This window comes from Desmodus rotundus, chromosome 11 (assembly GCF_022682495.2).
Source record: "Desmodus rotundus isolate HL8 chromosome 11, HLdesRot8A.1, whole genome shotgun sequence".
Classification (NCBI taxonomy): domain Eukaryota; kingdom Metazoa; phylum Chordata; class Mammalia; order Chiroptera; family Phyllostomidae; genus Desmodus; species Desmodus rotundus.
In genome coordinates this window covers 92,924,321-92,943,545 of record NC_071397.1, presented here as the reverse complement: position 1 = coordinate 92,943,545, position 19,225 = coordinate 92,924,321, and the positions used below count along the sequence as shown (strand labels likewise).

General features: G+C 35.3%; 1 protein-coding gene across 4 annotated transcripts in view; it reads right to left on the bottom strand.

The window, feature by feature from the left end:
* The window catches only part of ESR1 (estrogen receptor 1), a 345,015-nt gene that overhangs the window by 46,760 nt on the left and 279,030 nt on the right, over nt 1-19,225 (bottom strand). For all 4 annotated transcript variants that reach the window (XM_053914185.1, XM_053914184.2, XM_053914186.2 and 1 more), the window contains one exon: nt 18,990-19,128. In XM_053914185.1, the coding sequence (XP_053770160.1) occupies nt 18,990-19,128 (139 nt within the window). The remainder of the gene's footprint in view (nt 1-18,989; nt 19,129-19,225) is intronic.

Sequence of the window (19,225 nt, the reverse complement as noted above, 5' to 3'; positions counted from 1 at the left end):
TCTGGGCTTTTAGAAAAACATTTTTGTCCTTTCTTACCCCACCCACTCTATTCCCAAGGACTCCATGGTGCACTCTGACCCCGCAGGCCTCGATGATGGCTAAAACTGATTCTGAACCAAGGTAAACAGGGTTCCTCCCAATGACAGAGAGCTCCAGTCTGCAGAAAGCTAATGACGCTCTTGAAGCAGCATGTTCCTCTTCCACCCACACTTTATTGAAATGCTTTTGAGCCTTATTGTATTGCAATTACATACTACAGAAAACTCAACCAACATCTATTTCAAGGACCGGGCCCATGACTCTCACTGAAACATTTCAATTCCATTTCCCTGAACATACCAACTCTAAATGCATCAGTGAGGGCCCTCCACAAGTATTTCCATTTCACATTGCAGAAAACTTAAAGTGATACAGGTTTCTGACTTAGCTAATGATGGATGTGAATGGAAAGTCACTGTGAGCTGTTTAAATTGTTCTCTTTCCTTGGTGTATTTTCAGTGGAATAAGTGGTTCACACAAAATAATTTTGACAAAATATATGTACTTGAAAAAGCATAAAGTTCTCCATCAGTTCTCTATCAATCTACCTTCTTTTTATTTTTTTTTATAAACATTTTTAATTTTAGAGAGGTCAACTTTAGTTTTTTGGCGGGGGGGTGTGTGCTTGTTTAAGACATAATTACCAAACTTGAAATACATTTTCTTATAAAAGTTTTAGCTTGTCTCTTAATTAAGTCCTTCATTCACCTCAAATTAATTTTTTTCACGTGTTGAAGTAGGATAAGACTTTTTTTTCTATCTAGATAGCCATTTGTCTCGGGACCTTTAATGTGATGGTTCACCCTTTCCCTCAAAATCTCAAGGCTCTCTCTACCACAGGTCAGTCATTCCTAAATGCCAGCTCCTGAACTCTCTTTTCTATTTCATTAGTCTATATGCTTATTTCTATGCTAGTACCACATTGTCTTATTTATAATAACTTCATGACTTTATCATTTAATTATTATAGCTTTTTAGCCAATCTCCCTACCTTAATTTCAGAAGCATTTGGCTATACTTGGTTTTTGACCTCTACCACATAAACTTTAGAATTAACTCAGGATTTTGATTACAAATGCACTGAATTTATAGATAAATTTGTGGAGAACTGATATGTTTTGACTAATTAATCTTCGTAGCCATACACACGGTATAGCTTTCTTGTTAGTGTTTTATGTTCTTAGTGTTTTTCAACAGAGGCATCCAATTGTCTCTGCAGACCTCGGACAATTCATTGAATTTATTCCCAAGTATATTATAGTTGTTGTTACTACTGTAAAAAGTATGTATAACAATAAATTATATATAATTATATATGGATATATTTATGTTCTATATTTGTTGCTATAAAAAGGCAGATTTTGTTTTTGTACACTGATTAACTAGAACTCGTAAACATTCTAATTGGATTGAATATCACAAAGATAATGAGGGAAGTTCTTACCTAAGACTGTTTTTAAATATTTTTTTATTTTAAATTACAGCTGCCATACAACATTATGTTGGTTTCAAGTGCACGATATAGTGATTAGACATCTATACAACTTACAAAGTGATCATCCATAAGTCTGGTACCCATCTGACACCACACATAGTTATTACAATATTATCGACAATATTCCCTATGCTGTACATTACATCCCCATGAGTGTTTTCATAACTGGCCATTTGCCCCTCTTAATCCCTTCCCCTTTTCCACCTGTCCCTCCAACTCCCCTCCCATTTGGCAACCATCAAAATGTTCTTTGTATCTCTGAGTTTGTTTATTTTGTTTTTTGGATTCCACACATACATGAGATTATGATTATTTGTCTTTCTATGTCTGACCCACTTCATTCAACCTAATACTGTCTCGGTCCATCCATGCTGCTGCAGATGGCAAGATTTCATTCCTTCCCATGGCTGAATAATATTCCATTGTGTGTATGTTCCACCTCTTCTCTATCTATGTGTCTATCGATGAACACACAGGTTGCTTCCATGTCTTAGCTACTGCAGGTAATGGTGCAATACACTTAGGGATGCACATGTCTTTTCCAATTAGTATTTTGGGTGTTGTGGGATATATATACCCAGAAGAGGAATTGCTGGGTCCTTCTTTGCCTTATTTTATAACCTTTGTTTTAAAGTCTATTTTGTCTGATACAAGTATTGCTACCTCAGCTCTTTTTCCATTTCCATGAAATCTTTTTCCATCGCTTTACTTTCTGTCTGTGTGTGTCTTTTGATCTGAAGTGGGTCTCTTGTAGGCAGCAAATGGGTCTTTGTTTTCTTATCCATTCAGCCACCATTTCTTTTTATTGAAGCATTTCTTTTTATTGAGGCATTTACATTTAAAGTAATGATTGATAAGTATATAGTTTTTGCCATTTTGTTTTTCATATTTTTATCTTTTTTTTCTCTTCTTAAAGAAGTCCCTGTAACATTTCTTATAGTACTGGTTTGGTGGTGATAAGTTTCAGCTTTTTCTTGTCTGGGATCTAAGAATGTTATTAACTGGATGTATCAAGTCTATCTAAATTGTTCACAGTGAAAAAACAAAACAAACAAAAATCCTTGAGTTCTTTATTTTATGGGACACAGCTGCTAAAACTTACCCAAGCTGATAAAACTTTATCTCATAGGTTTTCTATCTGCTTGACTAACAAAATATAAAAGCTAAGTCACATGAAACCTAAATGGCTTTTTCTGAGTGAACTTATATCACATACACAGTTGGCAATCATCTATCACTCCAAAAATCAAAATGCATTTCAGTGAAGAAAACGGATCTTTTAGCGGTTCCATCCATGGTTCAGAGTCCTTCCAGTGAGGGATAATGTTGTGTTTACTTATGCCCATTTTTAGTTTTATTCTTTGCTATTAGTAAAACTTGGAGTGGCTGAGATCTATGATTCATTTGGATCTGCACTGACAATTCAGCTCTTCATAATACTGCTATCCACAAAGCAGATAGAAGCGGTAGCCTAATATTTCGGAATGCATCACAGATACTGTATGATGCCACCTTTAACTAGAACTTAATCAACAAAAGAAATAAGCAAGCAAAATATAACCAGAGACATTGAAATTAAGAACAATCCGACAGTACCCAGAGTGGAGGTGGGAGAGGATAATGGGGGAAGGGTTTTCAGGAACAACTATGAAGGACACATAGACAAAACCAAGGCAGGGGGTGGAAGCAAGGCAGGGAGGTTGGTTTGGCTGGGGTGGGGTGGGGAGTAAATACAGACAACTGTAATTGAACAACAATAAAATAATGTTAAAAAGAAAAAAAAAGAAAACAAGCTTTGGAAGAGTTGCACATTTCAAAAACAGAAATCAGGTGTATGGTCAAGTAACAGAAAAAAATAGGATATAACAACAAATAGACTCAAAGGACAGCATGGTGAGGGGGAAAACGGATCAAAGGGCAAAGAGTAAAGGAAAAGAATAAAAGAATTTAAGAGAAAGTCATAAAATATAGAGTAAAGGTATATGGTATCCTTTGTATACATGAATGGGTCCCTAAAGAAGCAAATCAAAGTAATGTAGCCAAACAATTACTTAAAATTATAAATGAAGATATTTCAGTCCATATGATCAAAAGACATACCATATACCTGGGAAAACTGACCTAAGATGGTCAACACAGAGACATGTCTTAGTAAAATCACTGAAATTTAAGTCTATGAAAAAGAAAACTTGTAGGCACTCAGACAAAGAGTCCAAATCACTAATAACAGAAAGAAAATCAGACTGCCATCCAACTTCTTGACAACAACATTGCATTTTTTAAAAAATATGGAGTAATCATTTAAAAATACTTGAGAAAAAATGAGCCAAGAATTTTCTATAGAGCCAAACTTTCCACATAAGGGCACAGAAAAAAATTAGAAACATTTAAAAACTTTTTAAAAAGTGTCTGCATAATCCTCTTCTGATAAAAGAAACTCCACACACACAGAGAGAGGAGAGAGAGACAGGACCATTCTCAGATGGTCTGAAAAGGTGGACATTAAACATGTCTCATGACAGATTTAACACTAAAAATTGGAGTTAGGGAGTGACAGAATGGGAGTATCTAAATATTACAAACTCTAAAAATATATTTAAAAATACAAGCAATAAAAATAAGATGAGAAAGAGAGAGTCATAGATATTAATAGCTTAATATTACCTCTTAGGTATTAGATGAGTAAACTGGTATCATTTGATTCTAACAAATGAAGTACTAGAAGCATAAGTTTATTTAACAATAAAAAGTTTAACACTAAAAAAAATAATCCTAGTGGCTAAAATTGGAGGGAAGCTGAGGAAGGTTAAGGTACTAGTTAACTTGACTATTGCTCATAGGAAGAAACAATTTCTAAGTGAAGAATTGACTGAATATATACAAACCTAACAACCAGCGCAAAAACACAAAATACCTAAAAACAAAAGAAAATAAACAAATAAATAAAAATGTCAAAGAAAAAGGACCATTTAATATGTGGGAAATATAAAAGAATGCAACAGAACTTGAATCAAACACAATGGTACTATCCATAAATAAAAATTGGCTTAACTCACCTATTAATAAACTTAGATTGATTAATAAAGTAAAATCTAATTGTAGATTACATAAGAGAGATACATAAAGCAAAGATAATCAGATATTAAAAATAAAGAATGGGAAGAGATATATTAAGTGAAAATAAAAAGAAATTAAGCATCACAATCTTGATATATGATGGTAAAATTCAATCCACAAAAAAGATTAAATGAATAGAAAACTTTGTAACACAAAAAACTATAATGTACAATGGAGATTAAGCAAATATGAATATTTATGGAGCAGATGACAGATCACAAATTTTCATTAAGCAGAAGTTGCAGTATATAAGAAAAGAAATAGACACAGGCAGATAATATTTTACCTTCTATCATAGCAAAAGTAAATAAACCTTAATATGAACTGTGCATGGAATATTTAAGAAAACTGAAATTATATTAAGCTACAAAGGAAACTTCAATAAATTCCAAAAGTAATTGAAATAATGAGCAATATTCTCTGATCCCAAAAGGAAGAACTGTTCATTAATAACAAAACAAAAAACAAAAAGTGCCCCTTAAACCTGAAAACTAAACTGTTCACTAAACTCTTAAATAAAAGGGGAAATAAAATATGAAATCACTGAAACTTTAGAAAATAAGGATGATAAAAGCAAGATATATTAGAATCTATGGTACATAACTAAAGCAGAGTTTTGAGAAAATTACTTGCATTCATTACCTACAGCATGAAATAAAAATAAATTAAGTATCAACCCAAAAGCTAGAGAAAGAACTAAAAAGTTAACTTACTGAAAGCAAAAGAAAGCACTTAAAAAGCTAAAATTATAATGAGTTAGAAAGTAGAAAACCAGAAGAAAATTTTTAAAAAATTTAAGTCAGTTTGGGGATGGGGGTGGGGAAATTCATGCAATAGAGAAGCCACTAGCTGATCTACACTTTCTAAAAGAAAGATAAATACAGAAAATAAATTATAAAGTGGAAGTAAACCAGAGACTCTTTTTTTAAAAAAAGTCAGAAACCACTTTGCCTAACTCAATGCACTAAATTTGAATACCTAAATGAAACGGTAATATTATCAGATTTATATGCCAAAAATGACTCCACAAGAGATAAAAAGTCCAAAGAGACCAAACTACCACAGAAGAATGAAAAACTCCAGGGTGCTTCCCTCTAGAGGAGCCACCAGGTACAGAGGATTTCAAAAGAGATTTCTACCAAAATTTTAAAGTTCAAATAATCCCAGGGTTACTTAAACTTTCCAGAGCATAGAAAAGCAAAGAAAAGTTCCAAACTAGTTTTGTGAGGCATGTACAACCCTGATAACTTGTAAACACTACACAAGGAGAAAATTTTACAACAAACTTTCTTATGAATTTTGATACAGAAATGAAGATAACTTTCATTCTTAATAAAAACACCTAATAACACAGAAATCTATAGAAACTCTTGTGAAATGAATATGTAGGAACAAAAAAAATGGTACTCACTATTTGTGACTATTTTTACAAGGTATTAGAAGTTATCATTCAATGCAATTAAATTAAAAAATACATTTTGATGCTTAGGGATAGAAAGGAAGAGATAAAACAGCCTCTATTTGTAGATAATATGATTGTGTATTAGGAAACCCCAAAATTGATGGAAAAACTAAACAGTAAGAGAATTTAGTAAAGTAGTTGCCTATAAAAATAACATGCAAATATCAATTATTTGCATGTACTATATTTGCAAATATACTATATAAGGATACTTGAAAAGACTTATAAAAGACACACAAAAATATCTGAACCAATGAAAAGGCATGCCTTGCCTTGGATAGGAAGATACAACACAATAATAAGGATCATATTAATGATCCTTAAGTCAATTTATATTTCACATGATCCTCCCAAAATTACCAAAAACTTTTTTATGGAGCTAATTCTAAAGATCACAGAGCAAAAAAACAAAGAATCTGTATAATCTTAAAAAATTAAAAGGCAGTATTACAGAGATATGTGGGAAATAAATGTCTGTCCCATTAATTAAGACACAATTTGAAGCTGCTATAAATAAGACTGTGTAATACTGATTCATAGATAAATTTTAGCAGATAATTAAAATTTGATAAAAAGACAAGTTTATGAAGAAATTTAGTATATGATTAAGGATACATCTTAAATCACTTGAGAAAATATTTACTTTTTATAAGTGGTGTTGGAAAACAGAAAAGCCATCTGGAAAAAATATAAAAGTCAATCAAAAGTTAGCCTACATAGAGCTCCTAAAAATCAAGGGAAAGAAAATCCAAAAGTCTTACAACCTATTCTGTTGTAGAGACGGTGGAGAAACAGGCCGTTGTGTACATGGTTGGTGGGGAGCACCGCCACACCGAAATCACCAGTAGTAAATTTTCTAATATCTAACAAAATTAGGAGTGCCTATACTCTTGAACCCAGTAATCCTGCTTCTAGGAATCCATCACAGACTGAGAAAAATACAAAATGACTCATTCACATATTATAGCTTTTTTATTGTTTATAGGACAAGATTAAAAAAAAAAAACCCTACATGTACATCAGTAAGGGTTTCCACTCAATGGAATGTAAAGTAATCACAGAAAGTAATAAGATTTTTATATACATGCATGTAGTAACCTTCAAAACAATATGCAGAATGTTATATATAAAATGATATATTACTTTTGTATATGGGGTGGGGATATGACTACATAAAAATATACACACATACTTATATCCACCTTATGTGGCCAATCTTAATTCAAATTTGACATTATAGGGGGCATCCGATAGAGAGGCTAGTAATGAAAGTTAGACTCTTTGAATATACCTACTTATAAATTTTTGACTTTGGGAACAAATATTTTACATATTAAAAATGAAAATATAATATAAAAATGGAAAGCAAGTTAAGAAGGATGATTCTTACTCTATATCAAGCTGGGGACATAACCTCAGAAAGGAGGGCTATTTCAAGTGCTGGCAGAATGCAGTATTTTGATTTTCCAATCTCAGTGGGATATAATTGAAAGACAAATAGAGCTACACACTTAGAAATCTTCAGCTATATTCAATGGTCTACTTATTAGCAGAAACGCTGGTATTGTTATTTTGAAACTGTTTTTACACAATTTAAGATAATCAGATGGGTAATTATGTTGTTAGAAACCAAGATTTGAATTGGAAATATTAATAAAAATAATATATATATATTTTTTTGTTCCAAAGGGGCCTATGTCCTAATTTAACCCATTAGAAAGGCAAAGAAGCAACAGTAACTCTAAAGTTGTGAACACACAAAGTGCCAAGATTGATCTTTAAATACCAATTTCTCAGAAATAAAGGAGTGCTCCTTGTACAAATGGTTGGTTCCAGCTCTGGGGCAGCAAATTTACAATATGAGGTTGGGAGATGTCACTGTGCTCTTCAACAAGGAGGCATCAAAGACTAATGGCTTATATCCAAATGACACGCAAGTTGACATGAAGGAACGTTCATTAGTCAAAGATGGAAAAACTTGAGTATCTAAAAAGGATAGTAAATCAATTGATTGATACATACTGAATAAGCAACAATCTACAAGCTCATGATGTAACTAAAAAAATTCTCCCTGGGTATCACTGGGTGGAGCTAGGGCATCTGTTCCCCTTGATGTTGCTGTTCTCAAGGACTAGCACTCCACTGCTTTCCACTACTGCAAATCTCAAAACGCTACTTTTCCCTACCTATTTTCTCTTTTATACATTATGTTTTCATTTAACACATTTACACTCTGTTTATTTTCCCCCCTACCTTTTCACTAAAAATATTCTCTTTAGGGACAACAAGAACCCCCTTATTAACAAATCCCTTCCTTCTTACTCCTGCCCACCTCGCCATAGTATTTGGTATGATTCACTATCCTTTTTCTTTTGAAAGCTAACCCTTCCTTGGGATCAGAGACTTTATGCTTCTACTTCTCAGACAATTCTACCTTAACCACACTGGGATTCTCTTCTACTTACAATTCCTACAGGTCAGCTCTTCCTTTTTCTTTTTCTTTTTAATTGTTGTTCAAGTACAGTTGTCTTCATCCCCCTCCCATTCTCCCCTCCCAGCCCATCCCCACCCTCAATCCTACACCCCTTTGGCTTTGTCCATCTGTGCTTTATACATGTTCCTTGATAACCCCTCCCCTTCTTTTCCATGCTGTCCCCCTCCCCCATCCCATCTGGTTACTGTCAGTTTGTTCTTTATTTCAATGGCTCTGCTTATATTTTACTTGCTTATTTGTTTTGCTGATTAGGTTCCACTTATAGGTGAGATCATCTGGTATTTTTCTTTCACTGCCTGGCTTATTTCACTTAGTATAATTCTCTCCAGATCCATCCATGCTGTCAACAAAGGGTAGGAGTTCCTTCTTTTTTTCTGCTGCATAGTATTCCATTGTGTGAGCATACCACAGTTTACTGATCCACTCATTTACTGATGGGCACCTAGGTTGCTTCCAACACTTGGCTATTGTAAATTGTGCTGCTATGAATATTAGGGTACCTAGGTTCTTTTGAATTGGTGTTTCCAGATCCTTAGGGTATAATCCCAGCAGGGGAATTGCCAGGTCAAAAGGCAGTTCCATTTTTAACTTTCTGAGAAAATTCCATATGGTTTTTCCACAGTGGCTGCAGGTGGCTTAGCTTTTTAGAGAAGTTTTTTCTTAGCCTTTGGATACCTCTTTCTCCACTGCCTACTTATCACATTCATTTCACACTTTTATCTGTGGAGATGATTCAAATCTTTTTCAGATTTTATCCACATCTCTTTTCTGAGCTCCAGCTTTCTGCTGAACATAGCCTTCAGTATACCCTCCTAGTACCTGAAGCCCAACTTGCATTAGGAAAAACTGATCAGAGTTCCCCAACACCTGGTCTTTCTTCTGTCTTCCTAATTCTTATCTGTAGCATTGCCATCTTTTTAAGAGCACAGATTTTGAAACCTTCTTCATCCCCACACTCCACATCCCACTCACACTGAAATAAGTGCTTGCTCAGGATCTGCTGTCCCCAGAGGCTAAGGTGGATCCAGTTGTAGTCTCACCTGAACATGGTATTAAACTTGTCCTGATCACATTTGGAGATACAAGAGAAGCTTTTTCTTTATCAGGTGTCTGCAGTAATCCTCCCTTATCATCACAGCATGTTTGGTGCACTGTATTTTCCAACAGTAAATTCATAATGGACCTTAGAATCTGCCAATGGTGAGTGGTAAATATTTAAACAAGTTAAAACACTGATTCTCTGTTTGGGTATAAAATCAAAGATGAAACTGAAAGTGTGCTTTTAACATCTTTCAATTTGATCAAATGAAAACACAGGTAATGCAAAAATAAGAATACTCAATGATCTCAAATGCCTCCAGAATCATCCAAAGAGAAATTTCATTCTTACTCATTGGATTAGGGGCCAACAGGGAAAAGTCAATGCCAAAGAAGAGATGGAAACACTATAGATCATAAGGGCACATGACCATGATACTAATAACACAACTACAGCTTTCAACAAGAAATGGAAACAGACACATTAACTTCATATTTACTTTAAATCCAAACCTCTATCCACTCTTAAAATTAAGAGCTGTCATCATAGGAGAATATCCAAGCAGTACTAACACCATAACATAAGTTATTTTTCAAAAATGTGTAAACTGTGGTCATCTACCATAGAGGTTGATAAACGTCTGCCAAAACTGCACTGTCTTGCGGCCAGACCCAAAGGACCAACATATGAAGTAATCTTAGATTTTCAGAGTTATTTATAACAGAGTGCACTTTCAGGCGGGATAAATACATAATAAATATAGTGTTGCTAGCATGTAAATGTCAAGAGTGAATCAGTTTACCCTTGCAAGTGTAAATCATGGATTAATATTCACTTAGAAATCATAGCCATTAGAAAGTAATAGAGGTACAACTGATTTCAGGGAAATACAAAGGATCATAAGAGACTACTATGAACAATTATGTGCAAACAAATTAGACAACCTAAAAATGGACACATTTCTAGAAACAAATGACCTACCAAAACTGAATCATAAATAAAAGACAATCTGAGCGAACCAAATACTAGTAAGAAGTAATCAAAACTATCCCAGTAAGAAACTACAAAAAAGACAGTTTCATGGGCAAATTCTACCAATGTTTAAGGAAAAATTAATACCAACCCTTTACAAACTCTTCTAAAAAATAGAAGAGGAAACATTTCCAAGTTCATTTTTATGAGACCAGCTTTATCCTGACACCAAAACCAGACAAAGACACTACAAGAAAAGAAAATTAGGTCAATATCCCATATGAACGTAGATGCAAATACTCAAAAAATATTAGCAAACTAAATTCAGCAATACATTAAAAGAACCAGGCACCATGATCAAGTGGGATTTATTCCAGGGATGCAAGGACAGTGTAACATTCACAAACCAATTGACATGACATTCCACATTAACAAAATAAGAGATAAAAATTATGTGATTATCTTAATAGATCAAGAAAAAATATTTGACATAAACATCCATTTATGATTTTAAAAAACTCTACAAAGTGGTACAGAGCATATACCTCAACATAATAAAGACCATATATGACAAGCACACTGCTGCGATCATACTCAATAGTGAAAAGTTGAAACCTTTTTCTGTAAGATCAGGAATAAAACAAGGATGACCCCTCTCACCACTTTATTCAACATAGTATTGGAAGTCCTAGCCAAGGCAATTTAAGCAAGAAAAAGAAATAAAATGTATATACACCAGAAAGGAAGAAGTAAAGCTATCACTATATCACATTTGCAGGTTACATAATATTAGGTACAAAAACCCTAGAAATTCCACCAAAAATACCTGTTAGAACTGATAAACAAATTCTGTAAAGTTGCAAGATACCAAATCAATATACAAAAATCAGTTGTTTTTATACACTAATAAAGAACTATCAGAAAGAGAAATTAAGAAGATAATCCCATTTAAAATTGTATCAAAAAGAATAAAATACTTAGGCATAAATATAGCCAAGGAGATGATAGACCTGTACACTGAAAACTGTAGACACTGATTAAAAAAAAATGAATAAGACACGAATAAGTGGAAACATACTTTATGTCTATGAATTAGAAAATTTAATATTGTTAAAAGCAATCTACATATTAAATGCAATCCTTATCAAATTCCAAGGACATTTTTCACAGAAATAGAACAAACAATACTGAAATTAATATAGAACCACGTAAGACCCTGAGCAGCCAAAGCAAACTTAGAAAGAAGAACAATGCTAGAGGCGTCATTCTCAGGGAGGCTTTGAGGGCTAACCCTCAAAATCAATAGTTTTGATTACTATTATGAAGCTATAGTAATCAAAACATTCTAGTATTGGTATAAAAACAGACACATAGATCAGTGACAGAATAGGGATTCCCAAAATAAGCCCAAATACCTAGTCAATTAATTTACAACAAAGGAGTCTAGAATGTACTATGGAAAAGGACAGTCTCCTTAATAAATGCTGTTGGGAAGACTGAACAGTCATATGCCAAAAAAATGAAACTAGACCATTATCTAATACAATACACAAAACTTACTCAAAATTGATTAAAGGCTGTATCATAAGACTCCTAGTTGCCTATGGAAGAAGAAAACACAGGCAGTGAGTTTCTTGGCACTGGCATTGGCAATGATTTTTTAAGTTTGACATCAAAAGCAAAAATAAACAAGTGGAACTACATCAAACTAAAAGCATCTGCATGGCAAAGAAAACCATCAATGAAACAAAAAGGCAACCTATTGAACTGGAGAAAATATTAGCAAATCATATATCTGATAAGAGGTTAATATTTAAAATGTATCCAAAAATCATACAATTCAATAGCAAAAAAAAAAAACCCAAAAACATTTGGATGAGAAAATAGGCAGAGAATCTGAATAGATATCTCTCCAAAGAAGGAATACAGATGGCCAACAGGTATATGTAAAGGTTCTCAACATCACTAATCATCACAGAGCTGAAAATCAAAACCACCATGAGAAATCACCACACACCTGTTAGAATGACTATTATAAAAAAAGACAAGAATTACAGGTGTTGGCAAGGATGAGCAGCAAAAGAAACCCGTGTGCACTGTTGGTGGGAATATAAATTGGTGCAGCCACAATGGAAAACAGTATGAATGTTCCTCAAAAAATTAGAAATAGAACTACCATATGATCCAACAATTCCACTCCTGGGTATTTATTGAAAGAAAACAAAAACAGTAATTCAAAAAGATATGTGCACGCCCATGTTCATTGCAGCATTATTTACATCAGCCAATGCTTAAACGCAATCTAAGTGTCTATCAAGGAATAGATAAAGAAACATACAATGGAATATTTTTCAGCCACGAAAAAGGAAGTCCAGCCATTTGCAATAACATGGATGAACCTTGAGAGCATTATGCTAAGTAAAATAAGTCAACAGAGAAAGGCAAATACCATATGATCTCCCTTATATATGGAGTATGAAAAGCAACACAAAACAAAATGAACTCCTAAACACACACCGAACAGATTGCCCGTTGAGAGAGGTAGGGGTTGGGATGGGCGGATAAAATAGGTAAAGGTGGTCAGAAGGTACAAATTTCTGCTTATAAAATAAATTTGTCTGGTGATATAATGTATACCTTGGTGCCTATAATTAATACTAGTTCATTGCATATTTAAACGGTGCTAAAGTTCTTAGCACAGGAAAATATGGCAGCTATTTATGGTGAGGGTTGTTAACTAGACTTACTGTAGTGATCATTTTGCAATATATACATAAATTGAATCATTAGGTTGTTCGCCTGAAACCAATATAATGTTATATGCCAATTTTATCTCAATTTAGAAAAAGAAGGTGCAGAGGAAGATAAACTAGACATGAATGATGCAGGTACAGTGCAGGCTTGCTTTTGCTTGCATACTAATATTACTTTACTTCTAGACAGTAAATTCCCTGAGGACAGGTCTGCCTCTTACATCTCTTTTTTCACAGCCTTCAGTGTCATGCAGAACCCTAGAGATCACAGCGGTACTCAATAAATAACTACTGAGTTGACTTAAGCCAATCCCTAACTAACACAGACTTGAAGCTGGCCATCCCCCTTTATCACTGGATTTTGATGGCCCTCACTGAAACCAACGAGGATCACTCAATGTCAACTGCAGACAAGTAGCTGTGATTAGGGCAGATATGAGAAGTGGGCGACTTGACCATCCCTGGGTAGCATGTGTGACTTAATATTAAGATATTGTGGAATTAAACTGTCAAAATATTATTCTGGTTGTATTTTAAATCAGACTCATAGTTCACTGTGAATAACATAGGGCAAACATAAAAATAATGTGCTATATAAAAATGTAAGAAAAGGCTGATTCACCTCCTACACAGGATTAATTCTTTGGCTGGAATTATGCCTTTTTTTTTTTTTTTTCCTCTGGAGTGATTTTATATTGCATAGGTCCTGTTTACAGGCTTATTCCTCCCGTGGGCTTTAGAGCTTGTGGATTAGCAAACTTTATAGAGTAATGCTACTAATTGCTCTTGTTTTTAAGGAGAAACCTTGGTTTGAATGTTTTGTCTTTTACCTTTTCCAGTGGAACTCCTCCAAGTGCTTTCATGATTGACGGGGTTGTGTGTATGTTTTATGTGTAATATCTTTATTGAAATATAATCCACATAGCGCATATACATAATTTACCCATTTAAAGTGTGTAACAAATTGGTTTTTAGTCCAATCAACATTTTGATTTATTTTCAAAGGCAGCAATAATCATGACAGTTTGGCTAATTTCTCCCTTCTTTTGGCCTCAATTTTTCTCCTCTATGGTTTATAGTTTCATATTCCTAAGATTCATCAGAACGCTAAACCCAACACTTTCAAGACTCAGTCAACTGGCAACCGCCATTGAGTACTTAAGGGCTCAGAACTGGAAAGAACCAATGGAATATAAAGTAGTAACACTCTTTGCTATCTGTATTCACATGCAATTAATGAAATATAGAAGATATAAAAGATAACCCAACATTATACTGTATGCATTAAAGAAGTTAAATGAATGTTGGCTTCCTTGCTTTTTTCCCCATCCCATTCTACAAGGTAAAATGAAGAGGTTACGAGCAAGGCTTGAGATATGAATGGTGCGAACAAAAGCACCTCTAGAACCTTATAAATGGACTCCAGCAATACTACTGAAGTAACACAGTGTGTAAAGGAATATTCACTCCCTCCCCACCTGCTCCCCCAGCTATTCTGATGCTCCTTTTGGGTATAGCACACACTTTTCAAAGGGAAGAAATCTGAAAAGGGACTATAAAGGGAGGTCCTTCTCTTCAAGTCTGAGAAACCTTTGGATGGACCACAGTCTGAATTCATCAGCTTACTTTGGAATTTTTTTTTTTTACTCTTCCAAGCAAAGAAATCTGCAAAGATTTACATTAAGTTTTAGACACACAAAAAGTCAATTAAAAACAAAAAGTCAATAAAAGCACAGCTGGAATCATTGTTTTACTTGTATGTTTTTATTCACATTTTTTCCTGAAATACCAACAATAAATAACCAAAAATGAGAATGCTCTGTCTTCTAGAAAATGACTTTTTTAAATATAAAATGAAGTTATCACCTGAAAACAGCTGGCTATGTAGTCATAGAGGCAAAATATCCTTTTCAGTGCAGCAACCTGTTTTTCTCTTAGGGCAGCAAGCTTATTCCCCTTCCATGCTTACAAGTAAAAGAACTTTCTGTTGCCCAACTCTGTTGCCCACAGGCAGGGCCTCCCAATCCGTGAGTGATGACAAGACCTAGATCAACAACCCTCCGGCCAGACTAGGTAGTGGGAATATTCTGCTTGTTGAATTAAGCCATGCTTTTCAAATGAAAAAATAGTTTTGTTTTGTTTCAATTTTTTTCTCTGAAAGTGAAAGGGAGTCAAAAGAGAGTGCTTTGGCTTTACTGAGAAATATTTGGCTTCACAAATATTTCTCAGAATTTGGTAGCATGCGTGGTGCCTGCAAAACAGAATTAGACAGTCCCGTAGAAACTGGATTGACTCACTGAACAGGCAATTTACATTGCTTCCTCTAACATCACATCTGCCTTCCAGCGATAGCAAACTTTGTTCCTGCAAAAACAGAGACCCCGCAAGGAACAACCTAAGTTGAACACGTTTGCTTCCGGTTTCCGTCTATATTTTTCCAGCGTGAGTACTCGAGCAGGACTGAACAAAGAGGTGCATTCGGAGTTGACACAGAGGACAGATTTTGTGTTTTCTGTAGCCAAAACACACCCAAGGATTAGGTGCTAGAATGGAAAATGAGTTTCCTCCACTTCCTGATTACTTTCACAGGCCTTCTCATTATCTGTAACTTTCCTCTTGTAAAATACACATACAAACATATTAAGAGAAATTATTGGGTTCTTTATTTATACCTTATAATAACCTTGATTTCTTGGTTTTCACAGGAAAAGATGACTACATGAAGTGCTTGGAACTCACCCCTGCAGGGCACAGGGAAGAACTGGAAACCGTGGGTCAACTAAGCATGGCAAGAATAAAGTTAGCTTTCAAGCATATGGCTACCAGGAAAGTTATAAGCTACCAGAATCAAGATGTCACGGGTTTTCATCAGGGAGTAAATCAAGCAATAAATCTTTTCAAATGGACTCAAGATAGAAAGTACGTCCTCTGCTCACAAATGCAGGGTGGCAATCCAGTAGGGTTTTCTGTTCCTATAATCGCTAAACCCCACTTGCCAATACTAACATTTGAGTAACTGCTGGACTGGGGTAAATTCTATCCTTCTGATTGCTTTGAATGGCACAAATGCCTGGGTTTGTGCAGGTCTCTGAGAACTGGACATCATTATAATTAGTCACAGATAAAGCCCTGACTGTAGTTGGCAACATCTGTAATGCATGGGTGACAGGACTATTTGACTTCTGGCTTTCCCTGTCCCTATGTCTATGCAGATGCAAAAAGCTGGTAGAGGTGGCTGACTTTTCAAAGGTAGTGTCACCAAGCCTGAGATAAAATAAAAATGATAAAGCTAACACTCATCTTCTGCTTACCCATTCTCAGTTGAGCCCATAGCTGTGAAACATATGAATTTCTACATTTTGTTACAAAAAATGTTCACTTTGTATTTATTATATGATGGGAAAAGCAACAGAGAGAGATCAGGAGGACTTATGCTAGTCAGAGTTAAATGTTATCAAAGGGGTTGGGAGCTTGCCAGGCAAAGACAGAAATAATGTTCTCAGCTATCACTCAAAAGTCATCCTCCAGATGTATAAAATTTCAAGTGGACTGCTGATCATAAAATTTTTTACTGTATGCATATATCAATGTCACCCAAAGCACTTAGCCTCTAACACCAAGAGGGTAATTTAATACTACTAAAATTTCATAATATTTAGGTGCATATTAGTAATGAGAAAAGTATAGAAAATGTTACATTATAGATCATATTTTTTATTTTTACTACATAATTTGCATTTATTTACGTAACTTTCTACTTATTAACATGTACCTAAGCATATGTAAATATATTACAATCTTGAGGATTTTACTCAAGAGTGTGTCTAGGTGTGCAGGGAAAAGTATGATTCTTTGCTTATCCCTATTTGGAATTTAGAAGTTGCATAACAGAAGTATGAGAATAAGCCGAATGCATTTAGTAACTTTAAAAATCCTTCCAAAACAGATGGATATTAATTTCTGCAAATTCTGTAAAGGACTAAGCCAGGAATTGATGAGTAGCAATAAACAAGAAGGGAGCGGGTCTGTTGACAAGAACAGCTGAAATGACTAATCAGAAGATGGGCATTCTCCTGACTGCCATAAACCACCTGGGGACCTCGGCCAGTGTAATTAACTGACATTTACTGGGAATCATAGAAGACTTTCTACACTGAAGATAAGAAAAAGATCTGTTCTGGACCACAAGAAGTTTTTGAGCTGGTAAGGAAGATAAGACGTACAATTATAACTCACAAATGGCAGAAGGAGGCTAAGGGAAGTACAAACCAAACACAATGGGAACTTAGACAATGGAAAGGCTACCTTCTGCTGGAAGAGGAAAGAAAGAAAAGGAACAAACTTGATAAGGAAGAGCGCGTATCAGCGTGGGATGTAGTGAGTCTAGAAGGGTTGTTCCAACCAGGGACAGGTTAGCACCTTCCCTCCCACCACACATGACTGGGCGGGGGCGGGAGGGGGACATTTAGGAATGTCTGGAGACACTTTGGGTTGTCATCACTGGGGAGGAGGGGAGCTCTGGGCATCTAGAAGGTAGGAAATGCTGCTACACATCCTAAATATGCAGGACCATCACCCACAAGAAAGAATGGTCCAACCAACAATGCCGATAGTGCAGAGGTTGAGAAATCCTAGTCTAGAGGAAGTAGGAACTTTAAATCTGGAGTTCTAGAAAGCAACAATAAGTAGAGATGGGACCTTTTACTCACTAGAAAAGAGAAGCAGGCAACTGATAAAATCCCAGGCAAGATCACCTCACTGGGCAACTGAGTTCATGTCACAAACCCTGTCATATTTAAAGCGCAGTGACTAGATGACTGTTCTCAGAAACTGTACCTGGGAAGATGGATACGAATGAGGTGGCAAGTCATTTTGTCCCCAAAACCTGAACACTGAAGACACATTCCAATTCGTAGCAGGGAATAAGGAATTGGAATAATTATTGCATGTGGAATAAGATTTTCATCAGCAAATTTGTTATAACTTGATCACAGAACTACATTACTGTAACACAAGAAAAAAAAATGTTAAAAGAAGGAGCAGGAGGAAGAGGAGACTTGGGAAAAGAGAAAGCAGGGGGAAAACAGAGGAGAAAAAGGTAGAAGGGAAAAAATGACAAGAGAAAGAAGGGAAGGCAAGGGAAGAAAAGAGGAGGGGAGAGGTGGGAGGGGAAGGGAGGGCAAAAAATATATTCTAATTAAAGAAAAGGGAGTATTTATTTGTTTTACATGACACAAGATGAAGGTAGAGTTAGCAAGTTACAGTTCATAGTTTTATAAATACACACACATATATGTGTATATATACATATACATAAAAAACAGGTCCTCAGCATTTTGCCATGACAATACTGGACACTGTATAAGTATACAAATGCATATACACATATATTTTAGAAATAATAGAGCTAATCTGAGAAGATGCCTAGCAGAAAGTTATTCATAGGCTTCTGTGAACCGGACTGGTCTCCATCACCCAAATTCACCCATTCAGAGAGTCAACACACCTGATAACATGTGTGGAAGCTTCATGGAATACTGGATGAAAGAGCTTCAGGAATAATTGCGGGGGGGCTATAAAGGAGGTGCTTCCCCCAAGCTACAGCCAGAGCACTCACCTGTCCAAGAGCAAGTTAGGAGCAAATAGGAGCTTCCCTGGGTGCTCCATGGAGCGCCAGACGAGACCAATCATCAGGATCTCTAGCCAGGCACATTCCAAAAGGTGGACCTGATCATGGAGGGTCAAATCCACAAAGCCTGAAACAAGACAAGAAAAACCCTGCTGACTTCGAAGGTAGTTATTACCGGTGAAAGAAGCGCAATCAGGGATTTGAACCGGTAGGATCTATTTCCT